A 21090-nucleotide genomic window follows, 5' to 3' on the forward strand; every position below is an offset into this window, starting at 1 on the left:
AGGTACATACTGTGACTGAGTGCAAACATGGAGATGTAGAAAATATAAACATAAACATTCTAGTTAGTGCTCTTTACCTTTGCTACATGCCTTTCCAGTTTTCATCACTTAGTTTAGTTCACACTGATAAAATAATTTACTCAGTTCTCATGAAATCAAATTACTTTTGCTATATATTAGAAGTAGAGTAAAATACTTGTAAGTGCTATTCCACAGTGAGAAATGAGATTCATTCTCTTTTGCCCAAACTGTTTAAATCCTGTTTTTTACCACTGAATCCATGTCCCTAAAGCACAAATTTCACAGAGCTTTTCAGGACAGTGTATTTCTTCTCTTAGCCAGTACTGTCCAAGGTAGTTTCTCATGGAATTTTAGGAAATTTTTGTTTGTCTTGAAGATTTCATTTTCACAGTAAATTTATTTTTCTGAGGTAGGTAGTTCTAGACCTGGGTGAAGAGAATTAAGTGTATCCTTTTTAAAAGTGTTCTCACTGGACAATCTAACCATCAGGATATAATTTAACTTTAAAATACAGACTGGTTCAGTTTAGAGCAAGATCCTGTCATTCTACAGAAATTTATCTTAATCTAAGGATGCTAATCCATGAAAATTACCAATATAGAGCAGTAGAAGGATACAGTTTAAGTTTTGATGTGGTATCCTTTGATAGAATCCATGCACTATTTATGGTTATTTAGCATGAAGTCCATGAGAATTTCTGTTCCATTGGGTTTGCTGTTAAGAATATGATGTGCATATTAGCATGGTGTCTGCAGACAAAAATAGAGACAATGGCTGCATGGCGAAAGTATGATCTTTGTCTCTCTTGAGGTATTACTATTTTAGGTAAGGTGGTTAGAAACTCTTTAATTTCTAATGTGTTAAACCTTTAAAATCAGGATGGTTCAAAATAAATGTCTGTCTGTTCTAGATGCTGCATGGGGTCTATGGTAGAGTTTTAGCATTGCACAACTAAATTATGGCCCAGCCTAAGTTCATTCAGAGTCATATTTATGAGTAAATTCATGTGGTTTTGAATTACCTCCCCTGCAAAGCCAGAAAGGAATTCAATAAATTAGACAGAAGCTATCCATACTTGAGCTCTGTGTTTTTAATGTCTGTAAGAGCAGAGAGCACATGGCTGGAGAAGCCGGCGCTGTTTGTGTTGCTAAAAGAAGAAAGCCAGTTCATGGAGAAGACAGGGAAATCCCTTGTCTCCAAGTAAATCATCTCCTCTGACATTTCTTTTGAGCTACCTCTGTATACTTAAAGCATGAAAAACTGACATAGTTTGTTTCGTATGGATGTTTAAAATCTTTGGAAACTTTACCCAGAGAGAATAAAGTTTTCAGTAACTAAAATAAGTTACAGCATAAATTAGACCAGCAAGATTCTAAAAGCATTTCTTCATGGAGCAGTTAATTCTTTGCAGAGGCTTAGAGGAGCCTTAACACTCTCATAAGCTGAAGCCACGTTTGGCAAATAGTAAATTTCAAAACTGAAAAAGGTCAAACAAACACTGTGGTGTAGTCCCAGACGCTTATTTCCTGGACGCATCTTGCTAAATTCGGAACTGAGTCTACGTCCTTTGCAAAATGTGTACTGCATGTAATTATATTCCAAATATTGTTTCTCTGGAGGCTATGAGATTTGACTGTTTCATTTGTGTTATTTATTGTTGCTGTGCTGCAAAAATGCATTGTGCACTGGTGGTATAATAAACTACCAAATGTCTTATTTGTCTTATTAAACAGGCAGGGATTAAAAGGATGTCTTATTAAATGTCTTGGTTGAAAAGTTATGTTAGTAATTGAATAAATTTTTATGGTGAGGTATTTTATTTTGTGAGGGAATGATCTTTCCCTTTATGCAGAAATTAAGAGAGATTTACACTCTTTTCAGCAACTGTTGTTAACACAGATTTTGCTGTGTACAAGAAATCATTTCATTATTTTTTCATTGATTCTGAAAGCATCTGCTGGATTGCTCAATGCTGTGATGAGACAATTAGATACAATTTTGATTCTTGTGACAATTAAAGCATCACTGAGAGGAGGTGCTCCTCAAGAGGAAGCCAATTGTCTCTTTTGTGAACGTTTGGCTGGTGGAGAAAAAAAAATCCCTGAAATTAGCATGGTGCTTCTTTTTTACTCTGTTTGACAGAAGTGAATACGAGTGTCTGGGCTAACTCTGGCTGTGCTGCACAAGTTTTGGGTATTACAGGGCAGAAATCCAAAGAAAATGATGCTTCCTTTTCTCTGCTTCTTGCAGAACAATTTCCTGTAAAACTGATAGGATTTCCCAAATAAGTTTTCTGCACGTGGAACTGGTTTATTCATTCTGTGAATTCACAGATATTAAGTGTTATTAATATTTATAGATATTAAGCCTCAAAGCAGGCTGATCCTTGTGTGTTGTTATTAACCAAAAGTAGATAGATGGGTCCAGATAAAACTGAAGAGATTGGCACCTTCAGCACTGAGATCTTGCCTTCTCTTTCTGAAAAATGTTGGAGCTATTTATAAATTTGGAAGATCACAGGACTGTATGTGGCTTATCATGCTTGTGCTTTTTGGTTCAGCTTCTGATGTACTATTGTAATTAACTTTATTCCTAGCTTTCACAATCACAAGGCTGTTTTTCTATTTTTAAGGCCTTCCGCAAGAATACTGGATATTTTATCTTCACTGAAGCGCTGTGGCACATTACAAATGATGTATAAGGCCCAAGTGTTGTTCTTTATTTCTCTTCAGAGAACATAGTGGATACAATGTGCTGTTTGACATCACAGCCAGCTTAGTAATGCCCAGGAGAAAGTTTCCAAGGCCCAGAAGGGAGAGCAAAAGCACTATAAAAGCTAAACCCCAAATTTCATCTTTACGCCTCTACCTACAATGAGCAGGGAGATGAAAATTTTTCAGTGTTTTTTTCAGGCTGTTTAAAATACAGATGCAGAAGGAAAAAGACTGCAGTTCCTCCCTGCTCCTCCTGAGCACATTAGCACTCTTTAGAGCAATGGCCATTTTTCCTGCTCAGCCAAGGCATGGTGAGTCTGTCAACCTATCTACGATTTTTCCATTACAAACATTACTTCACTGCTGCTGTTCTGTGTTAGCAAGGCAAAGTGATATAGTTCCAGCAGTTCAGGTGTTTTTTCAGCCAGGTTTTTCCAGTAAGAAACCTGATACATTACAGCTTCAGTCCTTACCTTTTTGTCTCCACATGGAAAAAAGGGCCCTTGTTTGAAGCCTTTACTCCCATGGATGTGCCTTCATCTCAGTGTTTAACAGATGGATGAGTTCATGGAAAGAACTGAGAACAATGTGAGCAAATCTGTCCCTTAGCAATTCTTGTAGTGGTTTGTGGAAGGCCTGATAGGACAGGAAGATTTCCAAGGTCAGCTTTCAGGGATGACACAGGCTGGAGTGACATTCTATTAAGTGTCTGACTTTCCAGAGGTGAAATATTATGGGAACGTTTGCTGCTTATCTCTAAGTAGCAATTGCAATTATAATATGAATTCTCTGAATGTCTTTCTGTTTGAGAGCTTAAATTCTATCATTTGAATTACAGAGAAGGTACAGAGCCAGATTTTCTACCTCCTGGAGATCCTTTGTATAACTTTGGGCCATTTGGCTGTGGCTTTACTTCAGGAGACTGACAGTGTAATTTAAGCAAGCAGATATGGATTTGTACGTGTGGAGTAGATATTCAGTCACATAAGCTATGTAAAAATCCACATGTCAGATTCAGGACTGTTTGAAGTTGCCCAAGAGGTTCTTTGCAACTAAATCTCTTTTGGATGAAATCTATTTGTGGAAGTGGTGTTTTGGTTGTGGTTTTTTGTTTATTTGTTTGTTTGTTTGTTTTTTAATTAAAAGTCTCCGATCTGTAGAGATCATCATCACAGGAAACATTATTGTTATGCATAAGAAAACAGTGATTGCTGTGTAGTTTCTGAGTTGCATATGTTACAATGCACATAAGCAGATCATTTTCTATATTAATTAAAACACAAATACTAGTGGCATGAGCCTAGTTCTGATCCAAGTTTAAATATTTGACTGTTTGATGGTGGTGACCTCCTTCTTTTCTTGACATACCACTTTTACTTTGAAGCTAGTGCTTAAAAAACCAAATTATTATCAACCGGGTAAAGTTCTGCTTGTACCTTTTTGCATTTTCAAATATCATGTATAGATAGTTTGCTTTTCAGCGTGTACTGACTGCAGCTCCAAGAAATGAGCTCATTCTGTCTGTCATGAAACGGAGAACACTGCTGGTTAATCAACTGGTTCAGCAAACAGAAAAGCAAGAAGGTTTTCCCAAACATTTGTACATAAGAGAAAAGCTGACTCGAGTGAGCGAATATTGCACGTCTGCCGGTTTTGGCTGGGCTAGAGTTAATTTTCTTCACACTGTCTGTATGGGGCTGTGTTTTGGTTTCGTGCTGAACACAGGGTCGATGATACAGGGATGTTTTTGTCATTGCTGAGTGGAGCTCACACAGAGCCAAGGCCTTTCCTGCTTTCCTGCTTCCAGGCTGGGGAGGGATCTGGGGATGCACGGGAGGCTGTGAGGAGAAGCCAGGACCGGTGACCCCCACTGACCACAGGGATGTTCCAGACCCTGTGACATCATGCCCCGAATATAGAGTGGGGGAAGAAGAAGGAAAGAGGGGACGTTTGGAGTGCTGGTGTTTGTCTCCCGCAGGCACCCTTCTGTGTGATGGGGCCCTGCCCTCCTGGGCGTGGCTGAACACCTGCCCAACCATGGATTGATCCCTTGTTTTGCTTTGCTCTCCCTGTAGAACTATCTTCATCTCAACCCAGGAGTTTTCCAGCTTTTACATTTATCAGTTCTCACCCTGGTCCTGCTGGAGAGGGAGCAGCCATGGAGCTGCATGGGGCTGGGCTGGCTGAGGTTAAACTACAACAGCACATAGTCTGGCAGACTGACTGATTCAGTGCAAAGTGACTGACAGAAAAAACAGAGCCATCACTTTTTCAAATAGGTTTCTGCAAAGCTAAGCAGAGGAAATGAGAGATCTGCTTCTTGCACTGTGGCTGGTCACTCCTCAAGCCAACAATTTGAAAAGCTCTTATAGTTGGGATTTTTGCAGGTGATGGAAGGCCATGGTTTCAAGCAAACTCTTTTTCATTCTTTTGGTTTTGGGTTGTTTTTTTTTTTTTTTCCCTTGGTTGGGTTTTTTTGTTTTGGAGGGCTTGAGGAGTTTGTTTTGTTTCGTGGGGTTTTGTTTCATTTGTTTGGTTTTGGTGGGGTTTGTTGGGTTTTTTTAAATTTTGTGTGGCTTATAGTCTTGTCGGTCTGTTGAGCGTGTCTCCCCAAACACAACTGATGTGTTGTTGTGGGACCAGCTCCCTGCATCAAATCATAATTTTCCCTCCCACGCAGCCATTTGTGCTTCATATATAACCTAAATGAACTTGAAGATCTTCCTTGAAACTGTTCCTGCTCCACAGCCACAACTTTTTACTCTGAACCAAGAGTAACAGGATTCTCTGTCTCCTCCTTGCATTTCTGGCTAATAAGCAGCCCTGCTAGTCAGGCAGAGCCATTTTCTGCCGCGAGTTTTTGAATACTTTCTAATAAATTGACTGTGGGTATTGTCCAAAGTGCTGAAACATTTGTTTCTAAAAATAATCAGCAACAACTCCCAATCAGCTCTATGCATCTTGCTTCTGATCAGCAACAAAGCAGAGGAGCTTGATCAATGTCTTTAAAATAAAGAAAAAAATATTAAATATATGAAAGAGAATAGGTTTTTGGATAGCTTAAAGGAATTTTTTTAATGTATTTGTCAACTTTCCAAGGCTTTTATGATAAAATGCAGGGAAGATACAGGTATTTCAGATGTTTAAAAAGTATACAAATATTTTTCTCTGCAGCAGATTAAATTGAAAGATATTTATATGCTGAAGCTTGCAGTAAGCTCTTACAGCTATGTCCTAATTCCTCAGAGTGAGGTTGCCATCACGTTTGTTAGCTAAGACTCAAGGAGACTGCAAATTCTTTTGTATTTTCCTCTTTTTCCTGTCTGGGAGTCCATGATGGGCTGTTTGTTTCAGAAGAAATTGTTCTTAATTTAGTTTACAGGTGCTCTTTTCATATGTGAATTTGATACATAAGTTAAATAATGCAGGCACTGTTAATTTTTTTTTAGCTGTTGCCTGTAGACGTTAATATTCAGTGTAGTGAAGGGTTTTATGCCCCCACCCCAGGCTCTGTTTTTCAATCAATGGCCTTTTCCATATGTTTTTTCCTGGCATTTTGAATTTCCTAGTTTGTACAGTGCTATTTAATTCCATGTCCTGCTTTTCCATAGGATGCAATAATAGACGATGACGACAGTGGCAATTAGAACTAATGGGCTACTTCTTAGCAATGCTGAATATCCATTAATCCTGTTGAACTTGGTCAGAAATTAGGCTATTTTAACATCCAACTTGGAATATCTGTTAGTTGCTGTTGCTTTTTTGCGTGTACAATTCTGCTGCATGTTTCCTGATAACACTTTCCTTGATCCATCAGCTTTTAGTTCTCCTTGTTTAGCCTGAATAATTCCTATTAATTACTATTTTTCATATTGCCTGAATTACAGGAAAAAACCATTATTGTAGAGGTAGTTACAGCTTATTTAGGGATAGAGAAAACTAAGTCTGTGTTACCAAATTTATTTGACTAAATGAAAGAGGGTTTTTTCTTACTGTTTAGAGCATTTTTTAAAAAATCTTTCTGATGAACAACAGTTCTTAATACTAGATAATTTCACATTCATTTCACTGAATGACTTTCCTACAGCAGGACTTTCAACTACTTATGTAATCTAAGTGAAACACACAGTTGCTATACTTTATTATGTATCTTCAAAATGTTGTGAAATGAATCATTCTAGATGCCACGTCTCAAATCTTTATTTCATTTTTTGTATCTCTAGCTGTTTTAAAATCTTGGAGATATTTAATGATAGGAGTTTTTTAGGATGAAAAGGAATTAAGTTTTCTGTTCTTCTTAGTTTCATTTTCTAAACTAAATGCAGTAACTGAGGAACATCATGTTTCACAGAAATAAGGGTAGGAGTCTCAGGATCGGAGAGAAATTACCCAGTTCTGTTTTGCTGCATTGTGTGTGTGTGTGTGTGTGTTCTTCCCTGCTGGAGCTCGTTTTGCTCAGCACACACCAAGCTGATATTCCAGCTCTGCTGAATTCCAGCACATTAAATGAATGCTTGCTCATAGCTTGCTATTCTTTATATCTCATGTGCACCTGAGCACTTACAAGGACTTGCTTTTTGTACATAACCTGAATTTCAGAAGCTCAATCCTGCTGCTATTTTTAGGGTAGTTGTAAGAGAGAGAACTTTCTCATCAGTCTGTCACTGAAGCTGTGGGACGAACCAATTGACTGGATCAGTATTTTTAAGAGGAATGTGGAAAAATCTCCATTATGTGTTTTGCCTTGATGGGAGGAACAATGTAACGTGCAGAGTAACAGACAGTCAAGCCTCGTGTTTAAAATAGCAGCTGAATTGTCTCCATCAAGGCATGGATGTGCTGCAGACTCCATTTTTAAAGACTATACTGAACCCTTAATCGCTGACTGTGCACTTGACATACAATTAAGCATTTAAGCTTTCCTCTAATCTCTGTGTACAAGAAGATAAAGGATGCTCGGAGACTTGTATCAGTAAGACTATTTATACAGAGCTCATACTGCTAACACTTTTGATGTCCTTTAAGCTTCTGCCTCCATACCCCTGTCAGCTCAGTCCACTGCACACATTTTCTGAGTCAAACTGGCATAAGCCAGGAAGAGGAAAAATGTGTTCACATGCAAGAACACTGGTCACAGTAAAACATTTTTCTAGCAGAAGGAGAAATCCTTGCCTTGGTGAGTAACTTGTGAGAGGTTCTACAGACTTAGGACACAGATAAAGCAATAGGTGTTTCTCATGCAGTGATTATAAAGAGATTTCAATTGATGAAGGTTCAGAAAAAAAAAAAAAGAAACTGAGTTTGTGCCAGCACTTTAGACTGTGCTCAAGAACTCGTGTTTGAAAAGTTAGATCATTGAGATGCTGCCTTACTCTGGGGAATAACAACTGTCACAGGGATCTGCAAGAACATTAGATAGTCACGGATCTTTTGTAGGTGAGCTGTAGAAAGATGCTATGTGTCAAATTTTGCATCCTTCCCCCCACAGTTTTCAACAGACATCTGCAGGACACAGATAGACAAAGTTCCACAGTTAGAATAGAATTATCATTTCTTTGGTACTTGTCCTTCGTCTTTAAGACCAGTATTGATAGTGGCCATCTTTATCATGAATACCCCTTCCTGCTGATGATTTTGTTATTATTTCTTGAATATTATTGCTTCCCTATAATTAGAGATATCTTTTCCTTCATATGTTGCTTGAGCTAAATTAAAAATTTGCAAAGAACCAAGGAGCAGTGAGCAAGGCCTTGTACTGAATGCAGAACTTGCACTGAAGAAGCCAGGTCTTGACAGAATCTAAACACAAAGCTGATGTTACAGAAGATGATGATTTGTGTCTGGACTTACAGCTACTTCAGTGCGCATGTATGTAACAGAAATAATGGAAGCAAGCCCACACTTGAGATGTGCTCACACTTGGGGAGATGCTGATCCACATTCAACAGAGTATTGGCAGAGGGTTTCAGCACAGTGCAGCTGGTCCTAAGCTGCTGAGAAAATTGTAGGAAGTATTTGAGTCCTGTGTCAGAAGCAGAAGTGGAAACTGGAACCCCTTTTGAGTTCAGAACAAGCAGTGCATGAGCATCTTGGGAGAGGATTGAGGTATTTCTAGAAACTGAGTGGAGGAAGCTTCTTCAGCTCTTTGTTAGTGACTACTTTGAAATGTCAGATAAAAATAGGGGAAATGAGAGTTACTGTGGATATTCATTCTTAATAAAGAACATCTCTGATCTCTGGCCTCAGCTGATTTTGTCTGACTCTTACCTTCAAAAGACTTGTTGGAGATTGAGTTCTTTGGTTTGCAAATAGGCATGTAGCATCTTTGGTCTGCATTTCATTTTCTTTGCTAATTTCACACAGAAGCTGTTGAAGGGACCATGCAAATATAAAAAGATAAATTCAAAATTTGTGCTCAGAATGATGAAGAATTACAACTGAAATTCCATCCTGAACGTTTTTGTATCTCATGATAATTTTATTCTGAGCTTTTATATCTTTGTGTAGTTTGTCACAGACCAAGTTGGGGTCATACAAGGAGCATTCTTCAGTTTCTTAGCCCACTATACAAAGGTCAACTTATTTACCCACACGCTAAATGGAATAATTTTTATTTTAGTTTAAATGATAAATTGTGATATAATTAAAAAAATAAATACTGCAAGCACATAAGTTGAGTCCTCTTTCAACAGAAGAAGTAGGCTGAGTGTTGGAAAGCGTTTATTACTTTGTGCAGCAGACGTGTTGAACAAAACTATAAAAATGTTTCAATCATTGAAAAAAAAAAAAATACACTTTGCTTCTTTATTTCCAGGGCAATGATAAAAGTTACATCTCCTTGGCAGAAGCATCATCATTTGGTTTGAGGGCTGGATATCAGAGTTGTTAGTTATTTCCCAATAGCTAACAGGAGTTTCATAGTGTAGATATTTCACTTTGTTAATATCGTATAGCTGGAAATGTGGAGGCATATTCACACTTGATTATTTCTATCCCTTGCAGTCCAAGTACCCTTGAAAGTTATTAAAAATTGCTTCTGTTAGTTGAGGGGTTTACAGTTGTTTTTTTTTTTTTAAGTTCCCTGACGGTGATAAAGAGAGGGTCACAGGTGAATGTGGTTTGGCTGCATTCCTTTGCAATGTATGAAATTATGCTTTTTATGCTGTTACAAACTTTGAAATAATCTGCTTCAGTGTGAGGGTATCTGTGGTGTGCTACATCCATAAGTGAGTTCCAGCAAAGAATTGAAGACAATACTTTGGTCAGGTTTATGGCTCTTGCAGGAAAATATGTCACAGTGAAGAAAAAAGAAAGGTAGGAATGTTATTAACTCCTATATGCTAGCTCACATACACCTGAGTTAGAGTTGGAGAGTTAACACTTGTTGATTTAGGTACTTAACTCATGTTACAGTTGAGTTGTCACAGAGAAAACTGGGAGTTTTTGCATAGGAGCCACTATCTACTGAGATTTGCTTACTTGTGTATGTATTTTAGGAAATAACAAGAAATAATGTTATGTTCTGTTTTCATATCCTAATTCTTAGAAGGATATGAAATTTAAATCTTAAAATTTTAACCTTAAAATTCTAAAAATCTTAAAATCCTAATTAATAAAAGTTGTGGACCTTGTTATAGTTTTGCCTGTTAAAATCATTATTAGAAAGAATGTTTTCCATGATAAAAATATTTGAGCGGTTAAATCCTGATTTTGGTAGGGTTGGGCCCAGTTACAACTGTATGAGTTTTGTGAATGGATTAAAAAAACAGAAACAGTAAAACTGATTGTAAATGCCCTTTAGAATAATAAGGTGAAGCTTATTGTAATTGGATTATGTATTTGCAAGCGACAAGATTTATTCTTAGGAGATTGGAGTAGATTATATGGAAAGGGAACTGCTGTATCCTTTAAAAATAAATAAACCCCATGAAATGGTGTTCCTTCTTTCTTCACGTGCCCATCTATTTTCATCAAAAAGAGTGGCTATCCTGACTGAGTCTTTTCCTGGATATCTCTTCATTAGTTCATTGCTTCAGATTTTGGAAGTTTGTGAGAAGCAAACTTTCAAAGCTCTATTTGATGAACCTTAGGACAAAGAACTGTTAAAAGAAATTCCAAGTGCATGTTGCCATTTTCATGTAGGAGAGCCGTAGGGATTTTTTTTGCATGTTTGTAATTCTTTTTTTAATTAATTGTCTGGTTTGTGCCCAAGTAATAGTCTTAATGCAAATTACTGTATATGGTAGTTTATCTGTTTTAAGAGTAGTATCTATTAGGCTTCTAAGGTCAGAGGTAAAGTCTATTTTGGTAATTATTTTTATTCAGATAGCAGAAGTGTAATGATTAATATACTACTTCTTTTTCTTTTTTCTTCCAGATTTCTCAGGGGACAAAATTTTGCTTATTCATACCTTCTACTGTGGCAAAAATGGATTATTTTCCTCACCAAAAACCAGCAGCATAACACCCATCCAACACCTGCCTCAAGGAACTCTCATTTAAAGTCTACTGTAAGTCAAATTAACCACTTGCTTCAAGGCAGCTTTAATCAGCACTGTGTCTATTTCCAGCTCCGGACCCAGCCCCGCTGCTCTGAGCAGGGCGCTTTGCTGCGGCTGCTGCCGGTCTTGAGCGGCAGCGGGGAGCGACTGCGGGGCTCGGGCCGGGCCCGCGGCTCCGGTGTCACTCCGGTGTCACCCGGCTGTCCCCTGAGGAGCGGGGCAGGGCTCGGGCCGGGCCCGCGGCTCCGGTGTCACTCCGGTGTCACCCGGCTGTCCCCTGAGGAGCGGGGCAGGGCTCGGGCCGGGCCCGTGGCTCCGGCGTCACTCCGGTGTCACCCGGCTGTCCCCTGAGGAGCGGGGCAGGGCTCGGGCCGGGCCCGCGGCTCCGGTGTCACTCCGGTGTCACTCGGCTGTCCCCTGAGGAGCGGGGCAGGGCTCGGGCCGGGCCCGCGGCTCCGGTGTCACTCCGGTGTCACCCGGCTGTCCCCTCAGGAGCGGGCTCAGCGCAGTGGGGTCAGGCCCCGGTGCCAGCGGCTGATCAGGAAGCTGATCTGCGGTGCAAATGAAGGCTCAGCCTCCTGTTGCTATGACAATTGATTTCAGACATCGCAGTGGAGAAACAGGGGGTAAAGAGCTCAAAATGTGGGGAAGTGCAAGGGATGCAGCTGGTGGGGTTGGCTGTGGAGCTGAAGGCTTCTCGTGGTGTCCACAGGCCCGAGTGGGTCACTCCTCATGCAAGGCTGACTTGACAAAAGTAATGAAATTCCACGTTATCGATATCTAAAAATGGCTGCTCAGAATGCATGCTTTTCATGCACTGAAGTTAATTTTATGCAGGCTGATTACATGATGTGTTAAGATTAGAGTTTTGGCCAGCATACTGTCTGTATTAGAAAGAAGGATGGCATTTGGAGAAATATATTCAATATTTCAGTATAAGATCTTCCTGCTGTATCAGGACAAAATCATAAATGAGGAAAATGAGGGGAAAAATAGGGAGAAAAAATTAAATGAGGAAGAAATCTAGTTTGTTCATGTTGCTTCTTTGGAGATATATTCTAGTAAAGGAGATGCATGTTACTTAGTGAAACTGGATTTGATAAGAGGCCTCAGATTAACATTTGAAAGCCTAATTGTCATTTTTCTAGTGCAATGTAATATTGCCTACTTCTTTATCACTCTCATAGCTAAAAGAATAATTAATACTTGCCTTTGTTTAAAAATTAAGGTATTTGTTTCAGAGAAATTCTGACTTTATCAGTGGCATTACACTTATCCTTCGCACAGCTGCTTTGTGTTAGAATACAACTAACACACTATGACGGCCCTTGTGAATAAAATAAGGGAAACATTGTAATCAACTTACATTCATTCTCCATAAAATGTTTTATCATGTTATCTGTATCATGTTTTCTTGTTTGAAAAAACCAATGCTATAGCAATGGTGGTATTTTTTCCTGAAAAAATACTGAGGGATGTAGAAGATCCTTTCCTGAAATGCTATCTCTTGCTTGGTTTATTCCAGTTCAGGACCCCTGTTTCTATGGACTACTTGTTTATCTGTGACATTTTTTTCCTTCTGAGAATGTAATCACTCTTAAGTAAGAAAAATGGTGTTATGAAAACCCTCTGAAGCTCCATGAAAATACAGTTGTAAAAATCTCACCTAGAGATAATTTAGTTGTGTCCTTCATTATAGTTCTAGCTTGAAATAATTCAACTATATAAGCAAAGAGTAGATACTTCAAATAGCATTTCTGAAAATTGAAATATAGATTCATTTTTTAAATACTTCCCTGTTGGTGTCTGAACCTTGATGGTATTTATCCTAGGACTGGACCTGAAGTATTTGAACAGTTCTCTTGGACAGCTCTTCTTTGATGGTTCCCACAGAGCTGAGGACTCTTCAACACAGCTTTCTTTCTGTGCTTTTTACACTTCTGTGTCTAATGTATCTGTTCAGGACTTGTCTACACAAGATACCGGGGAATATTGATGCAAATCAACTAAATGCAGGAATTTGAAGAAGGCAGCTTAATCCCAGCAAGTCCCTGTGTGCACTATCCCATTCATAATTAAAGTGGCCTCCAGTGAATTCCGTTTAACTCACTTCGAAGGCAAGAGGAGCCAAAACAAATTAAGACCAGCATTTTATTCACAGATGAAAGTGTTTCCAAAGGAATTTATTGGATATGGACAAATCCAGATAGATTAATTGGGTTCATTTTCCTGAGTTCCATTGCATAGATAAAACCTTAGTAATAATATCTGATTTGAGCTTTTACTTTTTGTCTTTTATGTTCTTCTCCTTTTGTTCCAAAACTCTGATTTTGAGACTTGAGAAGGTAGATGGCCCTTACCAAATGCTGTTGTGTAATTTTACTGTGTTTTGAGAGTCCAAATTTTAGGATATAAATGCCCCACTTTGCCATCCGGTCTGGTTCACAGTAATCTTTTGTTTAGGTAATTATAATTGATTTGGCTTCTTCGACTAGTGCCTTTTAATCCAGTTAGCAGAAAAAAATACCATCTCCACTTTCTAAAGTGGTCTGCATTAACTACCACTTCCCTTAAAGCTGTTGTTTTCCTCCTAAACAAATCTTTTGTACTGAGCTTGATTGTTTAATTAGAGATTTTTCCTTAATAGTTTAAACTAATAAAGAGTGGTTTAATTTCATAATATTGTCAATATTGTAGAAGGATGGCATTTCCCATCAATTGTGGCCTGTCAGAAAGAATTCTTTTCAAAGTCTCAAACTGTGCACAAAGAGGGTCTTTCTGCCTTCACAGGCAGCCCAAGCAGCAGGAATGTTGCACCCAGGAGCTGAGTGCACTTTTGTGCAGCTGAGAGCCAGCAGCGGTTTAAACAGGCCCTGAGCCCTGCCACACTGCAGGGACATAGAACAGCCTGGGGGAGCTGCTTTAATGCAAGCACTGGGTGTCTCCATCCGTTTCCCAGAGCACCAGGCCTGTGCATCTTACTGATGGTGCTTATTTCATCCTTTCTTTGAAAATTAGGAAAGTGAAAGATCTCAGTTGCAGCTTAGTCATTCTGTCTTCCTGACGATTCATCCAGTATCTGCTGTTTTCTCTCTGTTCCTCACTTTGGTTTTGTCAGCTGTGTCTGTTCTGGATGCATGGGATGGAACTTGTTTTAACATGGTTGCTTTTGCTCCATTATTTATCCCTGTGCATCTCTTTAAGTTCTTTAGGAAAAAAAACCCAAAAAACTTCATATCATTAAACTGGGTGAAGCTATTTGATTTTGAAGAAGCTAAATTTAGATTCAGGTAAAGACTGTTTACTTCCAAGTATGGCTCAGCTTTGAGAGGGAGGTACTTAAAGGAGAAGCAAAGATCAAATGTAACTGAGATTCTACTAAATTGATTTCAAGTTCTATTAGCCCATCTTAACATTTCAAAGTAATCAGTATTTCCTTTTTAAATACTTTAAAAATTCCTTTTCTTATAATATACAACAAATTGTCCAATTCCACTGCCTCTTGTATTTGCACTGTATAAATAAGAAATTTTTTAGGGAACAAGTTTGGCCAGATAGTGAGTGAAAACCAAGGTGTGGCTGTGTTGTTGATGGCCAAGGTGTTTCAATTTGCATTCAGTTCAAAGTGACGTTTGTGTGTCACGTGTGACCCATTTGAAATGAAAACTGCAGGTGTCTGTGTGTGTCTGTAGTGTTAACCACGGGAGGAGGGGTGCTCGTGGACGGGTGGTGTGAGATGAAGGATTGTGTTAGATTGCTCCCTGTGTGTATTTAGTGTCAGTTGTGTTAATGCTCTGACAAATCATCGAGAGTAAAGGTGGTGCTGATGGTTCCTTAGGTGAGGAGAGACCAAGTCTCTTAGGGGAGAAGTGGTCTGAGAGCCACCTGCCTTCTGAGTCACTGCCTCCTTTAGAATTTATAATTTATTTTCTTTTTTGCTTACTTTTTACACTTCTGTCTCGGTGGGTTTTCACTGCTGGTAGTATTTTTCTGCCAAAAATAATATTTTAAGACTTTTTCTGTTGGTTTTTTTCTTGTTTTGTTTGGTTTTTTTAATCTAAATTCTAGAGGGATGGGCAAACAACTTCCATGGGGAAAAAAGCATTGTTAGTTCAAATGTATGCAGAGAGGATCCTGCCAACTCGGCTCTTTGCTTCCTGAGTATAGATTCTATGTGGTCATTTTGAGATGATGGTGACATCATAAATGCAGAGATTGCGCTTGTCTTTTGCTCTGAGAAGGATGTCTTTTTGTACCGTTGGAAATACTGAAGTAATGCTGATTCTGAGCTCATGAATTGGCTTCTCCAGGCTGATATGCACTTCAGCTCCCCAAACTCATGAGCACTCCAGCCCCCACACAGTGACTGTACTTGAGTGCCCAGCTGGTGCATTTTAAATTAACACTCATTATACTACTGAGTCACTTCTGGTGGTGATCTGAAATGCACCAATGCTTTGTATCATCTCTGGCAGGTTCCTTTCGTTTGATCCATATGTTTCCGTCCTGCTGGCTAAGATTAATTTTGTTCTTTCTTGTAGTCACCAAAGAAATTAGTTGTATTCAGTTTCTGGTGATCTTTTCGTACAGATTAGTGCTGTTGAGTACAGTGTATCTATGTATGAGTGTTTGTTAAAAATAAAAGTAGCATTTTTGTCCTGCGTTTGCATTGGAACAGATTCCGTTGAGACAGAGCTTAGATGTCAAATTTGGCCATAATCCATTAAGGTAGTTCTCTTTCCAGAAAATCTGCATTCCTTTTTAACTAGTCTCCTCAGTATTTCCAGCTTTTCTTCTGTTACTGCATCTTCATTAGGATTACCTTTTAGAAACATTTCCCTCGCACACAGGTGATCCACTGTGGTTTGTGGTCCTTCACTGGACTCACTCCAGCATGTCCATGTCATTCTTGTGTTGTGGATCCAGAAATTGACATAATATTCCAGATGAGTCTTGCCAGGTCTGAATAGAGAGGAAAAGATCACCTCCCCTGCTGTCCTCATGTGGCCTAAACATAATGATACATTTGTATAAATAGTATAAAATATCTGAAATGGGGGGTGGTACAGTGTAGAGGCCAAAAGAACATTTAATGAGTAGAATTATATGTGTAATCTACCTTTGTCCTGAAAAACCTGGAATTGGTATCCACAGAGCATAGGGGCTGGGAGGGAGCTCGAGTTGTCTAGCCTGGAGAAAAGGGAGCTGAGGGGCACCTTATGGCTCTGGCCTGAAAGAGGGTTGTGGTGAGATGGGTGTCACTCTTCTCCCAAATAAGTGACAGGACAGGAGCACATGGCTTTAAGGCGCTCCAGGGGAGGTTCTGGTTGGACATCAGGAGGAGTTTCTTGATGAAAATTGGAATGGGCTGCTCAGGGAGGTGGTGGATTCACCATCCCTGGGGATGTTTAAGGAAAGACTGGACATGGCCCTTACTGCCGTGGTCTAGTTGATAAGGTGGTGTCACGTCATGGTTTGGATTTGATCATCTCAGATCTCAAAATCTGCCTGAAACCACCACAGAGGTCTTTTCCAGCCTCATTGATTCCGTGATCTTAAAAGTATCTTCCAACTGTAACAATTCTATGGTTCTGTGATTTTTATATCCCACAAAGTTTTAGTTTGTTGGACTGAGTTGGGTTTAGTGGCCAGTCCTCATGGAGGAGGCTGAGAAGGACCCCATCCCCCTGAGGCAGAAGGTAAATTATTGCAGTGTAGCAGGGATATGGACTTACAGAAAAAGGCAATGTCTAAGAAAGCAAAAGCATTCCATTTTTCAGGCAAACTATAACCAGGTAACTAAACATGAAGGAGGAAAGGACTGTTTCATGGAGGGGACAGTGAAATTAATTGGATTCCAATTTATTTCACAGTTTATTTCCCTGTAGCTGTGGTGCAAGCAAGAGTCAACCAACATCATCTGCTGCCAATAGAAAATTCCCATGCCAGTCCTTACCCTTGGCACGAGGTAAAGTTGCAACTGAGCCTGTGAGGAGGAATCAACAGGAAAAATCCAATTCATGCTCAAAGGTAAACTTTGACCAGTGAATAGCAAGCATGAAAGTAAAACGTATAGTTTTCCTTACTTTGTGTATTGTTTCATTTCATCCTGTTTTCTTTGCTTTGCACTATTTCAGCAGCAGTGCAGGCAGGGTTGAAGTATGGAAATATGCTTAGGATGACTGTGTTTTAAATTCCAGCTGTTTTAACAGCTTGCCTAGCATGAACCCTTCTTGTGGTGCCAGCTTTAATTTCTATTTTATGTTTGTAAAGAGCATTGCCTAGGAGGAGGTTCCTGTTTTCAGAAATGAAAAGAAGATGCAAAATGCAGTAAATGCAGTAGAGCAGATATATTTTTGTTGGCCATGGATTTGGCAAGAAAAATTCCAATGCCAGACATTGTTACATTTCACTTGGGGCTAAACATGATCTGCTGCCTAACAGGTCCCTGGGTGATCGTGCCCCCAGGAGAGCACACTGGTAAGATTGTCCCCCATGGGCTGCTCATAAACACAGTAAAAATTGTTCAGCAGCTACAGCATTGGTCACCAATGAAAGGAAATAAAACAAATAAGCCTCATAAATTACTGTAATATCAGCTGTTATGAACATGGGTTTAACCACAGTTCTAGAAAAGGAAAGAAGAAAATTAACTCCATCCCAGCCAGATCCAGCACAGCAGAGAATCTATAAATTACAGAAGCTGTATTGGCAAGGCAAATAAAAGAACAAATCCTAAGTCCTGCTGTGTTTGTGTTCGTATTAGTAAGGCAAAAGAGCTCTAGGCATTTAAATCCTTGCTAAACCTCAGTTTATGAGCCGTGACAATGATCTGGTGATTGTGCTTTTAATAAACCGATCCTGTGTTTAGCTGAACTGAGTCAAGTTGCAAAGCTATTTATGAGCTGCACATAAGAAAAATCAATAAAAATATGAAATACTAAGATAGAGAAAAGCTTCCAGTGTGAGTGATCAGCAGCTCTAGGCTAAGGCAGAGATGGATGACAAATGCTGTTTATTTTAATATGCTGCAATTTGTATGTTTTAGCTTTTTTATTAGTCTTGTTTAGGGAATAGAGGAAAAATGTTGTTTATGTCGCCCAGGAGTATATTCTAAAACCTGTTTCTTTTTCTCCTTGGCAGATGGAGACCTTTTAGCCAGCCAGTGAATCCTGCTGCTGCATGTCTGGCAGCACCTCTGAATGATCACATGACTCTTGATATGGATGCAGTCCTGTCAGACTTTGTTCGGTCCACAGGGGCAGAACCAGGTCTGGCAAGAGACTTACTAGAAGGTAAACTTGTGGGACACAACCATTTCCTGTGTTCACTGCTTGCTTAAACCAAGAACCAGTCATAACAAGAGAGCTCAGGGCTATGGTAACAGATATTTCTTAGTATTTTTACCAAGTCAACTGTTGTAATAAGCTGACCATAGATTATACTAAGGCAGGTGTTTTTAACAAAAAACTTTAAGTCTTAGTTCTAGATTGCTGTGTTAAGTTACCAAGAGTCAAGCCCTAAATGTTTATGTGCCAGTGAGAGAAGGGAGGAGACTTTAGCTGAATTTTCATATTCAGCTGCCTGAAAAGAATTGTAAGTTTCTCATGTCACTGTGCTTAGTCTGAAAAGGATTTACTGTACAGTGATAAAGACACCAGAGGTATTTTCGGGTCCCACTGGTTAATATGCATACCTGAACTTCACAGCATGGCAGCCAGGTGGCTAGGTTGGAAAACAATTAAGAGGCTGTATTGTAAAAATAACTGTATTTATTCATCTTGTTGTAGTTGTTTTTAGGTTTATAGGCTTAAAAGTGGAAAGACACCATTGATATTTGAGAGCGTTTCATAATAGTTGGGTTTGTTCGTTTCTCCTCATGTGGGCTAACAATAATTGTGAAGATGGGAGGCTGGAGAAGAGTAGATGATATCTGTAAATTGCAAGTTGGTTCCATACTTCCATACTGTACTTGCTGCCTAAGAGGTTTGGGGTTTGCTTTATCTCCTTTTTGCCAGAGCTGTTTCAGTTTATGTATGCTGAAAGTTTTTCATTTTGTGTTGAGTTCTTCCTTTACTCTGGGCTTTTCAGTAATAAGGCACGATAGATTATTAACATGGAGGTGCACACAATTCTGCAGCATTTCCCAAGTAGTCTGATACATGAAATAAAATCTTGGAATGCCTAGCAAGGAATATCAGCATAGGCTTGCTATATTTAAGAACCCTCTGTTTTGTCTGGCTGATTTGATCAACCTGTCATTCTCGCCTAGAGTCTGTCTTAGTCTGATGGTCTTTTAGGAAAAGAACATGAGATTTTTCTCAGCTATCTCAGGACAGATTGTCAGTTATTGTGCTGATAGAGCATTGCCAAAATTTCAAAGGGTTCCTACATATCAGAGGTCTTTCAGGAGAGTTACTTACCTTGTTTTCCTTTCTATAAAGAGTAATGCTTTCAAATAAACTTCGAATAGAGTTTCTCCATGTTGTACTTCTCATTTCTGTAGATGAATAGATTCACATAGAACATACTAACAAAGAAATAAGAAATAAACAATCTAATTATTTTGACAGACTAATAGACATATGCATCTGCCCCAAATCATTTCCTCCTACACAGGAATTTCTCAAAGTAAAAGGGATTGGTGCAAGTTCTGAACAAGATGTGCTCAGACAACCATTTCAGCCCTTGTGGCTGTAGCTGCAATTGGTCGAACAGCTTCTAACGCTGGTCATGTCTTGTGCTGGGAGACAGCCATTGATGGAGTGGTTTCTCATTTGTTTAAAAAGGACACAACAGGGACTGGCACCCTCACAGCCTTTTGACTATCCCAGTGTGTCAGTTCTCTGTGAGCAGCACTGAAACCCATGGAGTAGCTTCTTAACAGTAATATAAACAATATTCAGAAGAGCAACCCCCCACCCCATGGTGCCAATGCCTTGTACCTGGCCTTGGAATGATGATGTCCATAGTTACAATCAAACTTCAAAAACAGGTGTGCACAAATATTTCCCAGAATTTTCAAGGTTTGGTTGTTTGTAGCCCCAAAAATGACAGTTGTAGTGAACTTGGAGCCAAAAAAAGCTTGTGTAGACCCTCATTTCCATGTAATCACAAGTTTTGGTCAGATCTTCTATGATCTCGTACCCCTTTGCTCTTTCTGATCCACTCAAAAATTCTATTTTTATAATTTGCTCAGACTGAATTTTCACAGTGTGCTCCTATGGAGTAACTCCTTTTCAAAGCCAATGCTCTTTCTTTTGTTCATCCTTGGGGGAAATTTCTTCAATTTCACTATCCTGTAGATAAGCAAGGATACCAATTTCTCCTTCCTTATCCAATTATTTTAACATATTAATTGTTTTGCTTTGATTATGTCCTACTACATCCACAGCACAGTTGTGCACAGTGTGTTGTTTGTCCCGGCAGGAAGTGCGTGAGTTAAACACACACTGAATGTTGTGCAAATAGCTAAAAAATCTATACATTCCATATAGATTTTCTACATTGCCAGAAGCTGTCCTAAATGTTGGCTCACTTGATGTTTCTATACTCTGCCTATCCTGCTGGTAAAATCCCTGCAGTTTTCTTCTGCTGAGCTTTTTATTGAGTGCAGCTGCTTGTCTCTCTAGCTCAGAAAACATTCTGCTGCATGTATCTTTCAGAAAGTGTCCATTCTACTTTTGAAATGAAGAGGCAAAGAGATTTTAAAAAAATAATAGTTATATAACATTTTCATGGCTGGTATCTGGTATAAAGGTCTAATATTGGATTTCCATATTTATTAAGATGCTTATAGCTATTTCAAATTAATTATTAATATTCATACATTTCAATTACATATCATTAGCTGT

The 21090-nt window shown here is 39.1% G+C and overlaps 1 protein-coding gene across 4 annotated transcripts in view; it reads left to right on the forward strand.

Annotated features, from left to right (window-relative positions):
* OTUD7A (OTU deubiquitinase 7A) overlaps positions 1–21090 on the forward strand; it is a 121253-nt gene that overhangs the window by 68149 nt on the left and 32014 nt on the right. For all 4 annotated transcript variants that reach the window (XM_040077180.2, XM_040077179.1, XM_040077178.2 and 1 more), the window contains 3 exons: positions 11113–11245; positions 17110–17266; positions 18380–18531. In XM_040077180.2, coding sequence (XP_039933114.1) covers positions 18447–18531 — 85 coding nt within the window. In that variant the 5' untranslated portion in view covers positions 11113–11245; positions 17110–17266; positions 18380–18446. The remainder of the gene's footprint in view (positions 1–11112; positions 11246–17109; positions 17267–18379; positions 18532–21090) is intronic.

The sequence above is a fragment of the Hirundo rustica genome, chromosome 13, assembly GCF_015227805.2.
Source record: "Hirundo rustica isolate bHirRus1 chromosome 13, bHirRus1.pri.v3, whole genome shotgun sequence".
Taxonomy (NCBI): Eukaryota; Metazoa; Chordata; class Aves; order Passeriformes; family Hirundinidae; genus Hirundo; species Hirundo rustica.